This window comes from Phoenix dactylifera, chromosome 2, assembly GCF_009389715.1.
Source record: "Phoenix dactylifera cultivar Barhee BC4 chromosome 2, palm_55x_up_171113_PBpolish2nd_filt_p, whole genome shotgun sequence".
NCBI lineage: Eukaryota > Viridiplantae > Streptophyta > Magnoliopsida > Arecales > Arecaceae > Phoenix > Phoenix dactylifera.
Window position 1 is genome coordinate 7,006,588 of NC_052393.1, and position 14,035 is coordinate 7,020,622.

Here is a 14,035-nt window from a genome sequence, read left to right on the forward strand (position 1 = left end):
GACATTAGACAAATCCAAGTGTTAAAACAGGTTGAAATAGAAAAAAATAAAATTAGAAATTTTTGCTTGGAAACCCTTCTACAAATACGAAATTATGTAAATATTCTCGCAAAGTATTATTTGTATATATACCCTTATAAATATTTCTTTTTGCATATCTGCCCATTAAAGATATTTCAATCATTTTTAATTTAAACTGTTAATTTTTTGACGACGTTAGATAGTGTGGGCATATATATAAAAGAAAAATAGAGGGTATATATATACCAAACAAGTGTTTTATAAGGGTATACATATAAATATTAATTTTAGGAGGATATTCATGCAAATTTTAATATTTAGAAAGATATGTACGTAAAAAATTTTAAAAAAATTATCTTAGTTCTAAGCTTAGCAGAAAGTAGGCTTTCCATATCCCACATAGTTTTCTATTTCCCACGAGAGATAGAAAACTTATTCCCATCTCTTTCATTTGAAACCTCCAGCCAAACATAAGCTACTTTGTCATTTTTCTGTTAACCATACTTTCCTCCTCCATCCCACGAACCAAACGAGTTCTGAGTGGTATGATACCACCTAGGCTTGGCATTTGTGGTTCAAGTTTAATTATTTTAAGTTCTAAATTCTAAGTTAAGACTTTCATCATATCGATCTGAAATTATTATTATTATTTTGCAATCCACTAGTTTTGATGTTTAGTTTGTTTATGGACCATGCTTTAAAATCTGTTTGAGCTTGATTTTTTTCTAATTGAGACGAGTCCTTGCCAGGTGCAGTCAAGCCTACTTCAAATTGCTTATGAGTAAGCCTTTTAGGGTTGTAAGAAGTTTTTGTGAGCTTTATGAAGATTGAAAAGCAAAGTGTGATATCCTCTCAAAAAATAGTAAAGTGCAGTCTCTTAAATTCATGCTTCTAACATGTTTTGCTATTTGGAGATGAGTTTGAAAAAGCAGCTTAAGCTGGCCAACTTGATTGGGATGTGATTCAACCCTTGATTTAGGTTAAATTGTGAAGATACATATATTACTTGGATCGCACTTGCATTTCAAATTCTCAACCCAATCTTGAAGTCGATTTGGTTCTAGGTTGAAAACTTGGGAACGAACCACTCCAAACTAATATAACTCAAATTGATATAAACTAGAGTAAATATTTACAGTCAAAATTCAGTTAACATTTATATGAACAAAATCTAAGGTCTAAACTAATTAAATTATGCTCGGATTTTAAATTTAGAGTTAGGTAGTCATAATACTTGGTGATTGAATCCAAATCAGGTAGGACCAACTTAAGGTCAAATATATATTATTACTTCGGTTATAAATTTGCTAGGTTTAATTTGATAGGTCCGGAATGGCCTTGGTTGCACCAAAATTAAGAAGGTCTATCGAAATTGATAAATTGAGTCAAACACCCTCATTCTTGTTTTTTTTTTTTGGGGTAATCCTGCAAGGGAAAAAGAAAAGTGTTCCATTTTGGTTGTTCTATTTTATTTATTTTATACTAGTCCAGAGACCAAATCGCAAGAAAGCATATCTGAGTGATTTCCATCTATAACCATTCTAACCAAAGTATCCCATGTTTAAAGATAATTAAACACCATAGGAAAATCTTCATTTGAAAAAAGGGTTATTCATTCAGCTTCTGTTCAATAAGGTAGTATACAAAGTGAGAACAAAATCTCATGATAGAACAATGTTATCTTATACTTCTCCAAAGTAGGAAAGGTTATAACAACAACAACAATAACAACAATGATAAGCATCAAAATTCAAAAAGCTCCTAATATCAGTATATCACAATATAAGAATCTAAGCATATTTTAGCCATAAGGTGTCAAAATTTATCCTTTTGAGATAAAGGCAAAAGTCTGAATGGTCACTTTCAGTCTTCTCTGAAAATAACATGCACTAGCTAAAAGCCACAAGAGACAAGTCCTTTAACTAGGAAAATTTCAAAACCAGATGGTTATCTCTGCTGTGAAACTCCTCTGAGAACCAATCGGTCCAGTGATTAACCTCCATTAGGCTACATTTTTTGTGGTAGGATTGTCCAAAGGGAGGAATAGAATTTTTTTAAAATTTTTTTTCCATGGAAGACCCTGAAATTGCTATAATATCTTTAAATACTAAATAAACTTTTTGAGCCTTCCTTAGAAAAAAAACAAACAAAAAAATTTCTTGAGTCACCCAATTAGTAGTATGTATAAGAAATTGGCATGCATTTATCAACATATTTAACTTACAGAATTAAACTCGAAAATTATCCATCCTTCCATGTCCACATGACATGCGTGCTCGATGCCAGCATAGATTAACACATCCATCGAAAGAACAATATCTTTGTTCAATAATATGAAATCAAAGTTTATTGGTCTATTACTAGAATAGTATTTATTCCAACAAGGCTTACATAATTAAAAGGCAAAACAACAGAAGGAATAATAACGAACACATTGATCAGTGTCATGATACAATAATTTTAGGTGTACTATCAGCATCTACTCCGCTTGTACTCCTGAATCATAGATTGCTCCAGCCGTCCAGTTTTGTGGTATATTGTTAGTTGGCACCATCCATGTCTCATCTGCATCATCTCCTCCGCTCAGTAGCATCCTTATAGACAGGGGTCCAGTTGGAGGAGAGACCACTGCCCACACGGCTCCATGGCTCCTCTCCAATAGCTTGCATGTTAAATTCACAGTCTGCATCCATTCATCCAAAGCTAAGTTCCTCATGCAGCAAAACTTAAAAGAAGTACAGATGCATCTATGAAGCAAGAGATGGTTATGAGGTAATACCTCACATAACTGAACAGCAGTAATGTCCTGATTTCCTTGCTGATACCATATTTCAAAGGCCAAGTAGTATGGGAAGTTGCTGCTCCCATCAATCTTGAAAGTGATGTTCTTATTTGGGTAGCTGCATGAAACTCTGGAAGTCCATAGCAACATGTCATTTATACTGCGTCCATGTCTCATTTAATTAATCACAATATATGAAGTAGTATAAGCACTGAATGACATGTTTATGAGATCCATTTGCTAAAAAAACAACTATAGAACTCATCATGAGAGAAGCACCAAGCTCACCTCCGGTACTCGATGCCGACCACGCCAAGAGCTAATAGAGAGGCTCCTGCATCAGCAGTCTGACCCATCTTAGCGAAAGCATGTTGGCTAAGAATGAAGTCGGCGCCGTCGCTCGCTCCTGAGTCTGTGATCACGATTGTTACACCATCGGTCGAGCAGTAGTTACTATTAGTACATCTCACCTAGCAAGGATATATGAAGAAGAGTTATATAGAGAGATAGAAAGAAGATCTCATGCTGGACTAATGGAGAAGTTTGTAGATTACCTGATAGCACGCACCACAACCTACACCATTCCTATAAAGATTGGATGCAGCCGAGACATCCCCACCATTGAGTGTTGCACCAAATGAGCCATAACCACATGCCCCATCTGAATTTGGATTGAACAAAACTTGGACGTTACGAGATTAGAAGTAAAAAAAAAAAAAAAAAGAGTTCAAGTGTCAAAACAAATTCTATTTCATGCAAGTGTTAGTGCTTTACTCTCGGTTCCCTCTTTGTCAGAGTTTGGGTAGTAAACTGCCCTCGATTGGGTGAAGCAGTTGCTGCATGTAGCTGCCGAGGCCAGAGATTGGAATAAGATGAGAGGGAAGAGGAGGAGGAGGAGGAGGAGGTGTTGAGAGGAGAAAGCCATTGAAGCAAGACAAAGTAGTTTTGAGTGCAAGGAAACGGAGAAGAGAAGATGGTGAGGAGGGGAGGCATGGGTGGGAGTCTATATAATGAAACTGGAGGTCACCTACCAAGTGGTAAAACTTTCAGATTTTGACCTTCTAATTAAAGATTTGCAAGGGAATGCCGTTGTTGACATTCAAATGGAAGGGTTTGTCCGCAGCCAAACACTTTAGGACTCGAGCAGTCTAGGTCGTTAAGAAACAGCAATTGTCTACTTAATTGGTCCCCCTACTTTATTTTATTTATGCGCACACATGGTGGTATCATGTGTCCACATTATAACCACCTTCTACATAGGGCACATATAAATTAATTTATAGTCCTTGAACTGTACCTTGCATGTCTAAAAGAGGTAACATTGTCTGATAACATTAGTACAAATAATGTGTTAGTACATGATGAGTACCGTATAATAGGTTTAATCTCATGTTCTCATTTCAACTATTTGGTGTAAACTTTACGAATACTTTGCCCAATTTGCTCCTTAAAAGTTCTGCTAGTTCTCTATGGTTGTTCTCATTTCTGACATCTTCCGTCCATTCTATTATAAGTTTATCATTGTACATGTCTATATTGTTTCGATGAGCTCTCTAGCTGCAACTCCTCTTAATTTGTAATCGTATATGCCACATTGTTTCAATGAGTTCTCTGCATCGATCGGTTCATATCATTGATTCGATAGAAGAGATTGGTTTTTGTCGACCATTTCGATTAGTGTCTAATAATGATTAACGGTTTCTGGAGTGTGGGAACATAGTTCATGTAGAGGCAATCACATGTGTAGATAAGAGACAACTTTGCTACATTGCGAGAAGATTCAGCGTGCAAGAGGCTTGCATTTTTGCATGCTGTATACTTAGTTTTCTAATTCAAAGTTATGATGAACAATGAATAATTATCGCATGATTAACATCGAAATATCGCTTATCTAAAATTTGACATACGCTCATCAAATTAATCTCTAGAATTTAAAACTTCGATGGAAGAGCTTCCAAAAGATGAGTTGGTAGAAAAATGCCAAAACCCAGTTGGAAAATCCCTGGTATTGGCTTGACCCAGACCTTGATGTTGGCAAAAGGTTGTTGGAAAAAGCCAAGTGCTTTTATACCAAGAAGAGGTAGAAAATTCTAAAGGTGGTATATACACATGGTATGCTTGATAAGGCTCATGTTAGGCAGATGCCTCACGAGCCATCCCTATAACCATTCCCACTTGTGCCTATAATCACTATAGGTTCTTTGAATTCATGGGTGAGGAAGGTGAGAGGAAACATCAGTTGTAGTCATATCAGATAACCATGATGTCCATATCTGCCTTTTCTCGCACGCCCATGGAGAAGATGAGTATCGACCAAATGGTTCCCGATAAGATTTATCATTTCGGTACCAGACTCCGTATCAGTGCCACACTAGCACAATATCAGTACGGTACGGTATGAAATTTTTTTGGACATATTAAGTATTAGCATGCCATCCGTATTGAATACCAGTACCTAATCGGTACGGTACGCTATGTACTGTGCGGTTCAGATCGATATGGCATATCTTAGTCTTACGCTAATTAGCTTTCTTTGATTAGGTACACTCTAAGAAGGCGATCAAATAAATATAAAAAGCCGTAGCTAATCTTTAGCCAATATGAACTAAATCGTAAGGTCTAAAATCCTTCAATCCGATCGAATCAGTTAGGCTGATCAAGCACATCGACGGTAGGCCATGGGAGAAGGACGCGACTCAGTCATGAGATGTTATTGCATCATGCGTGACAAGGATGGCATTATAAGGCTCGGTAGCATCATAGCACAGGAGCCAGAAATATCTCTAACCGATGGTAGGCCATAGCAATGATAACGTTGCTATACCCAGGCATGGAATTTATGTGCTGTTGTGGCCTCACTTGATTGGCGGAGAACAGGGTACATTTAGGAAAAAACAGAGTCTATGCGCAAAGGTCCGAGCCTGGAGTCCTTTATGCGTGGGAACATCATTTGCAGCCATTGCGAGTGCTCCTAGTTGGGCTTATTTTAATTAGCTAGACATAATCAACGCCAACTTCCATGTGTAGAAAAGGGTCGACATTTAAAGAGTAGAAGCAAGGATTAAGTGGACCCAAGCCACTTTACAAGGACTAATCCCAGCATGGGATTGCAATGGTGCTGCTCCTCTTTCTTTCCAATGTTTGGGGTCGGGGTCGTATCTTCCCCGCGAAAGAAGGATTCACCCGCCTTCCTTCCTTCGCACGAATTCACTATTAAATCATCTATTGGTCGTTTTGAGATATGTGTAGATGGATGAATGATCATTTGAAGTGTTTTGAGATTTGTGCGATGAGTTATTCAATGGTGGATTCGTGCGAAAGAAAGAAGGTGAATGCTTCTTTGCGCACGAAAGATGCAACCCAGTCCATGTTTGAGAGCATGCCTACTTTGAGTCCGGCTACTATGGCTGCATATAGAGCTATAACCTGATATTCTCTCTCAAATCAATCAATGATAAGTGGAGTGCATCCTAAGAAAGCCGGAGGACATTAATAAATCTCCAGTCATTTGTCATAGCTTAACCCTAACGTTGGTCGAAACCATTAGTTAAGAGAGTTTTCTACTGGAAAGACCCATATAACCACATCTTGATGATTGAATGAAACAGAAGCAAGCAGAATCTACTGGAAAACTGGGACCATAAGGCTAAGAGAGTTTTCTTTGATATAGTTAAAGCTGAGAGAGTTAACAATCTCAAAATTCCCTTCCTCAGGACAGAAGACCCCAAGCACATCCCTGTTATACCTCCACACAGCCCAAATTGCTAGTGAATAAGAGGACAAAAGCCCAAACCCCGCTGAACATGTCCAGAGGAAAAGGAACTCGAAAGCAAATACACTCCAATTTTATATTGGATGCAAGCTCCTTGTGATTATTTTTATTGATATAATAAACAAAGAGAACGAAGATGCATATATCAATTCCTGTGGGATTGATTAAAACAAACTCATGACATCAGGAGTAGAGCACCAATGACCCCAACCCAAGTTTGGCATTACAAATAAAGATTTATAATTTCTCTCAAAAGATGTAAAGATTTATAGTTTTCTTCTGTTAAAACTTCATCATCTCTTACTAGATACTCAGACAATTCTCGCATCTCTTTCCTCCCACTATACTGTGCATTGCTCTGGTACTAAAGCTATTGACAGTGTTGTTCCAATATAGTTAGACAACGTATCCCAAGTCATCATACTGAAGATAAGTTTCTTGCACAAGTCAGCAGTCCTTGGAGAGGACCAATTCTCCACCATCCACTTTTTCTATGTCATTTTTGTCAATCAATCTTCCAAGTTTGATGCGCTTGGATGCCTCCCAATTGCATATGCTTGCTCATTAATAGAAATATTCCATGAAAATGACAAATTTTATGTCTATATGTGCATTCGAGATATATTTTCTTTTTTTCATGCATCTAAGAGAACTTTTTTCTTATGCCAAGTTTATCGTTCGATCTTCCAAATTTGAGGTACTTGGATGACTCCTAATTACATTCGCTTCCTTATTAACTAGAAATATCATATGAAATTTTATCTATATGTGTATTCGAGATGGATTTTTTTTTTAATGCATTTGAGAAAAAATCTTTTTTTTATGCCAATTTTACCCATCCATCTTCCAAATTTGATGCACTTGGATGACTCCCAATTTCATTTGCTTGCTCATTAACTAGAAATATTCTATAAAAATAATATATTTTTTTATCTATGAGTGCGTTTGAGATGGATTTTCTTTTTTTAATTCATCCGAGAGAAAACTTAAAGACATTAATTTGCACATTTGTTATGAAAAAAAAAGTAAAAATCCTTTTTACAAAAACCAAAGACAAGCCATTATTTTCATAAACACAAATATAAAAATATAAATAAATTACATAGATTAAGATTTATGACCGAAGTTAACACTGCCACATGATTAACATACACCATGATGCTTGTTTTGCATTTATTTTATTTTATTGTTGTTTTTTTTTTACTCGAGATAGTCGGTCAAAATAAGCTCGGTGTATCATCCTGCAGGAGAACTTACTGAAGATGGTTGACTGTATTCTACAGGAGGAATTGGGGGTTTTCGATCATCCACTTCTAGAGAACGTCCAACGGTTACTGCATGAGTGTGATGTCTTTCAGGTTGACCATGTGTTTCGGAAGGCAAACAGAGCTGCTGCTTGGATCGCCTTCTTTGCTACTCATCATTTTGGAAAGATTTTTTGGATTTGATATGTTCCTGTCCCTCCACCGCTGTCGAGTATTTCGCGATCAAAGAGGGCATGCGCCACTCAAATTAATGCACCCTCGCTGCCTAAAACTGGGGGAAAACGTTGCGTATGGAACCTCGATTCTCTCGGGGAGAAAAAGAGAGGGGAAAAGTGGGGAGAGTCGCGGAGGAGATTCCACAAGTCTCTTCTTAACTCCACCTCCTCATCTCTCTCCTCACATGCTATCTTTTCTTTCCCTTCCCGTGTCCCACACCACAAGCACCACTAACCTCTTGTAAGAGTTAGAAGAGACCATCACCACATGACTAAAGATCCAATTGCGAACACCATTTCATGCAGGCCCACAGCTAAAAAGACGTCGACTGCATCCAGTTCCCACTCAGCGGAAAGGTATCGATCTTCCAAAAACTTTAGTCCCTTAAATTCTGAAACATTGACAAAAAAAAAAAAATCGTATTTGACAAATTGGATTCGATCTGTGCTCGTTTTCTAAGTCATTGTTTATTTTCTGTTGAGATTTTTTTTTAAAGAAAAAAGCAAAACGCTGGGTAGTCTACAGCACATTTCATTAGAGATGAAATGAGATCATATATGGGTGAGTTATTGCTTACTTTGCTGTTGAGATTCTACATGACTGGTCGATCCTACATTACAATTAAAATTCAATCCAGCCTTAATGATATTGTGCATGACGCATTCCATGTTACAGAGCCGATACAAAGTCATTGATGGTTACAGATGGATGTTATGGTAGTAGGTGTTGGTGTTAGAAAATAGAGGATCTTAAAATGAGAGGTAGCGGCTTACGTGAGCCTGCAACTAAGGATAAGTTATTGAACGATGCCAGTATGGAAAAATCTGATTTGATTTCACTTATGATACTTGGTTGATGATAAGTTGCAATGCTACAAACTGTGCAAGAAAATGGGAAATATAAGCTATGTTTATATTTTTCTTATGCTTGTGACTTCTATATGAATATTAGTTATGTAAAACTCGAGGGCTAGTCTACATAATGGAGCTAGTCTACGTAAAACTCGAGAGCTAGACTTCAATGAATCGTATACCCTTTGATAAGAATGATGATGGAAGCTTAATTTGTAAAATCTTAAAAAATTATCAGGTTATCTTGGTTTTGTTAGCAGATGATGTAATGTCCGGGCCCAGAACCTACTAGGCCCAATAAGAAATGGGCCCAGTTAAGGGTTGGGCCCAAATTTCACTGTGGGCAGTGCTGTTATCATATTTAAAAAAAAAAAAAGAAATAAAAACGAAGGGATAAGACCGACAGGGAGGGGTGACCCTCACCCCTGCTGACAGCCGCTGCCGGCGCGCCGGAGACAAGGGGGGGCGGCGGCCAGTCCCGAGGTATGGAGGAAAGGAGAGGATGGGACCTCTCAGAGGGGGGTTTCATCCTCTAAATAATCAATTAAGCCTCTGCCGGCAACCCCAAATCACAGACCCCCCTAAACACCGAACGAGAGAAAGAGAGAGAGGGTTTGCCAACCTACTTCCGTCGCCGGAGGAGAGGCTCGTGACTTCTTCCAAAAGCTAGGTAAGCCCCCTGCCTTCTCTCCTCCTGATTTATTCAAGATAATAAAGAAAGAAACAAAGACAGAAAAGAAAGGGGAAGAAACAGGGCTCACCGCGTGCGGCCGCTCCCTTGGTCTGCCAGCAGCCGACGCCCGCGCCGACGGGATCAGCCGCAGGCGCGGCCGTGGGCTCAGCCGCAGGCGCGGCCGTGGACGCCGCGAGCTCGGCGGTGGCACTGCCGACTGTGGCTCGGCCCTCCCAAACCCCCCTTCTTCCTTCACAGGGGAAAATGGAGAGAGGAAGAGAGAGGGTTTGGGAGTAAGAGAGAGAGAGAATATGGGGTGGTGCCGGAGGGGAAGGACCAAAGAAAAGAAAGAAAGAAAGAAAGAGAGAGGAGGAAGAGGCCGTAGATCCGGCCGGAGGAGAAGAAGAAGACCGGAGGACCGGCCGAAATGGCTAGGGCTTCCGATCGGAACCAAGGAGAGAGAGAGAAAGGAGAGGAGGAGGGGACTTGCCGTGTACGGCCGTGAGCGTCGCCGGTGCGGGCTCGGCCGGGGAAGCCGAGAGCTCGGCCGCGGGCTCGGCCGGGGAAGCCAAGAGCTCGGCCGCGGGCTCGGCCGGGGATGCCGCGGGGCTTGGCCGCGGACGCCGCCGGTCGTGGGCCGTCTCTCTCCGCTCGCCATCCTCCCCTCCGCTCGCCGTCCTGCCATCGTCGGAGAAGAGAGGAAGGGGGAGATCGGGAGAGAAGGAAGGAAAGAGAGGAGGAGGGGAGGAAGCTTCGGGAAGGAGAAGAAAAGAAACAGTGAAGAAAAAGAAAGAAAAAGAAAAAGAAAAAGAAAAGAAAAGAAAAAAAAATAAAAAAGAAAGAAAAGAAAAAGAAAAGATCCTATCGGGTTAGATCTGGGTTCGGGTCCGAAACCCGTTAAGCCTAATTGACCTATATGAACCCCATCTGGTTTTAAATCGAGCCCAAAGGTTCCAAATTGGGTAAATTGGACTTGGGCTAAATCCTTGGATGGGATCCAAGCAAGTAAATTCATAATATGATGAACTAAGAGATTTTATAATAAATAAATAGGGAATAATGTAATCCCTATTATGTTGTTTTAGGTGATTAAGGATTTGTCACCTGGACTTGAGCAATTTGGAAAGCGAATTGATGTAAGTAATCTGTCTTAATCTTATCGTGGATCTTGTATTACGTTTTATAAGATGAACCAGTGTTTTTCATACAATTTGAATTGTATACATGATTTGTGAAGAAAGTAAGTAACCTGTCCTAATCCTGTTATGGATCATGTCATGTTATTAATGTTTTCCTAAGCATTTATTTTAAGTATATATGTTTCATGCATGATATGTTACAATGCATAAGTAACTTGCATGATCCCAGAAGCTATGGCTATGTATGTGACATGATGATACTGATATTTTAATCATGCATGTAAGTTTGTAAAGCCTTAGCTAGCCCAGAGGCACTATAATGGGCTCAAAGATGCTACTGTGAATGACTGAGCCGCCAGTGGCTGAATAGTAACTGAGCTGCCCCGCCAGTGGCTGAATAGTAACTGAGCCGCCCCGCCAGTGGCTGAATTGGAATTGGGCCTGCCCCGCCAGTGGCTGAATAGTAACTGAGCTTGCCCCGCCAGTGGCTGAATAGTAACTGAGCCTGCCCGCCAGTGGCTGAATAGTAACTGAGCTGGCCCCGCCAGTGGTCGAGTCTGACTTCGCAGTAGCATCCAAGAGAAAAAGGACCACGGTATGCCGGTGGCACGATTTTTCCTACATGTGCATATTACATGATTCCTTGACATTGTAGGATACTGTTTTATTTACTCAGCATGGATATTTTATTGATTTAGTAGTATTTAAGAGCATGACCACGGTATGCCGGGGGCACGGTTTCATATGCATATTTATGAAAATGATATTTGAAGCATGGTCATGAGGCTCGTTTCAGAGATTGGGTATATGAGGCGGGTGCTTCCAAATCCTGCAGATGTATTTTTGGGGAGAAGCAAAATCGGTGAGGGGTGAAGGACGCTTGCGTGAAGCCCCGGAACCGGCCAACATCTGGCAGGGGAGCCCCGTGTTTCCTCCTCATGTGGGCCCGATAGTCACGTGCCCTGTGCAGGCGGGCCGTGACATTTATGAACGTGCCTGACCAAAGCATACATTGTTTTACAACGGGTTTTGAATATATCGTTATGAAATGTTGTATTTTGCTATAACCGATATCTCCTTTAAATTGCATACATATTATGCCATGAAGATGATTAGATAAATATGCATGTCAGCTTCTCAAACCCTGCATAAACATGGTTACCGTTATGTTCGATCCGGTAAGATTATGTATGATTACTTACTGAGCCGTGTAGCTCATATCCGTTCATTTACTTTTTCTTTCAGATCCTCACCACTGATAGCTGCCAGAGACACGTTAATTTGGTATCAGGGCTTCTGGGGTAAAGCAAGTATACTTTTGTGTACATAAACTATGTAGAAGCTCTGTATTTGGGTACTGACCAGCATGTTGTACTAAGAATGCTTTCATATGAAAAGATTCGGTTGGTTTGACTACCCTATTACCCAGGTATGAGGCTGCGTGCTATTGCGGGTAGTAGTCGGCAATAGCACGGCCGTGTCACGGATCCGGATCCGGGGCGTGACAATTTAGTGGTATCAGAGCAATAGGTTAACCATGAGTAAAAATTTTAAGCTTTAATAAGGAAATGGGTAGTTAAGTCTCATTTAGTGAGATTCCGCATAACCGGAAAGGAAAGAAAAGATTTTATTGGTCGTATCATCGGTCAGTCACGAAAATTGCTTGACACAAATATTTTGATAGGTGATAATGAGCAACAAAAAGAAAGAAGCTAGGGCTAATACAAAGCCATTCTAGGGGCATGGTTATGACAGGTATGGTATCAGAATTCAAGATTTAAGACTACCAAAAATTTTGGTGTTTTCAGACAGAATGGTAGCGAGCCATGCCAAAATAAGAAAAAGCTAGTTTGGAGATTTCTCGATGGAGTAATTTGTATTTTGGATTATGATTAAAGTATATTTTGACTGATATTAAGTGGAGTACTAGCTATGGAATATTAAAGTATATAGGTGATTTTTGGAAGTTTAACTTGATACCTGGTACTGTGGATGATACTTCTAGTTTGAAGTTAATTATTTTGATGGCAGGATAGGGTTTATTCATAAGTTGTTTCAGGCTTGGACAAGGAAAGATATTTTTAATATTCTTCGAGGATAAAATCTGTATGACAAATTATGCAGGCAACTATTATATAGAAAGAAAGTATATTTGAGAAATGAGATCTAAGAGTTTCCCCTTTGTTTACTTGGAATGTGACATATTAGATCTTTTCAAATTACAATGCAAGATTGGTATTTTGATTGGAAGTCATTTAGTAAATTCTGGAATAATTTCCAATCTTGAAGAATATTTTTGGCTCATTTTATATGAATGAAGTTGCTGAAAATGATCGGATTTTTTTTTGGGATATCGCTGTGCTACCTTTGATTCTCCAGTTTTATGACATGCTAAGAAATTCTTAGCATCTTGAGACATGAATTAATAGATCATCGATTTTTGATCTTGGATCAAGTTTTGAGGTGCCATGATTTTGCCAAAATCTTATCAGCAAGCATTTTAAGAGAGAGACTAAATGAGATCTCGAGGATGACTCAATGGTTGACTACTTTTAAAAAAAAAAACCAGAACCTAAGGTATGTTTAATTTCGAGGACGAAATTTATTTTAAGGGGGGTAGGATGTAATGTCCGGGCCCAGAACCTACTAGGCCCAATAAGAAATGGGCCCAGTTAAGGGTTGGGCCCAAATTTCACTGTGGGCAGTGCTGTTATCATATTTAAAAAAAAAAAAAGAAATAAAAACGAAGGGATAAGACCGACAGGGAGGGGTGACCCTCACCCCTGCTGACAGCCGCTGCCGGCGCGCCGGAGACAAGGGGGGGCGGCGGCCAGTCCCGAGGTATGGAGGAAAGGAGAGGATGGGACCTCTCAGAGGGGGGTTTCATCCTCTAAATAATCAATTAAGCCTCTGCCGGCAACCCCAAATCACAGACCCCCCTAAACACCGAACGAGAGAAAGAGAGAGAGGGTTTGCCAACCTACTTCCGTCGCCGGAGGAGAGGCTCGTGACTTCTTCCAAAAGCTAGGTAAGCCCCCTGCCTTCTCTCCTCCTGATTTATTCAAGATAATAAAGAAAGAAACAAAGACAGAAAAGAAAGGGGAAGAAACAGGGCTCACCGCGTGCGGCCGCTCCCTTGGTCTGCCAGCAGCCGACGCCCGCGCCGACGGGATCAGCCGCAGGCGCGGCCGTGGGCTCAGCCGCAGGCGCGGCCGTGGACGCCGCGAGCTCGGCGGTGGCACTGCCGACTGTGGCTCGGCCCTCCCAAACCCCCCTTCTTCCTTCACAGGGGAAAATGGAGAGAGGAAGAGAGAGG

General features: G+C 40.2%; 1 protein-coding gene across 1 annotated transcript; it reads right to left on the minus strand.

The window, feature by feature from the left end:
- Positions 1 to 2,341: 2,341 nt before the first annotated feature.
- On the minus strand, positions 2,342 to 3,784 carry LOC103703569 (expansin-like B1). Its single transcript, XM_008786467.3, has 5 exons — positions 3,578 to 3,784; positions 3,358 to 3,464; positions 3,092 to 3,273; positions 2,801 to 2,933; positions 2,342 to 2,704 (listed from the first exon to the last, which is right to left on the minus strand). The coding sequence occupies exons 1-5, from the start codon at positions 3,726 to 3,728 to the stop codon at positions 2,501 to 2,503; spliced, it is 777 nt and encodes a 258-aa protein (XP_008784689.2). The 5' UTR covers positions 3,729 to 3,784; the 3' UTR covers positions 2,342 to 2,500.
- Between the last annotated feature and the right edge of the window lie 10,251 nt (positions 3,785 to 14,035).

Coding starts and splice junctions, on each gene's coding strand:
- LOC103703569 (XM_008786467.3), bottom strand. CDS start 3,728: ATGGCTTTCTCCTCTCAACACCTCCTCCTCCTCCTCCTCCTCTTCCCT. Junction 3,465..3,577: donor TGACAAAGAGGGAACCGAGA/GTAAAGCACTAA, acceptor ATCCAAATTCAG/ATGGGGCATGTGGTTATGGC. Junction 2,934..3,091: donor GTCGGCATCGAGTACCGGAG/GTGAGCTTGGTG, acceptor ATGGACTTCCAG/AGTTTCATGCAGCTACCCAA.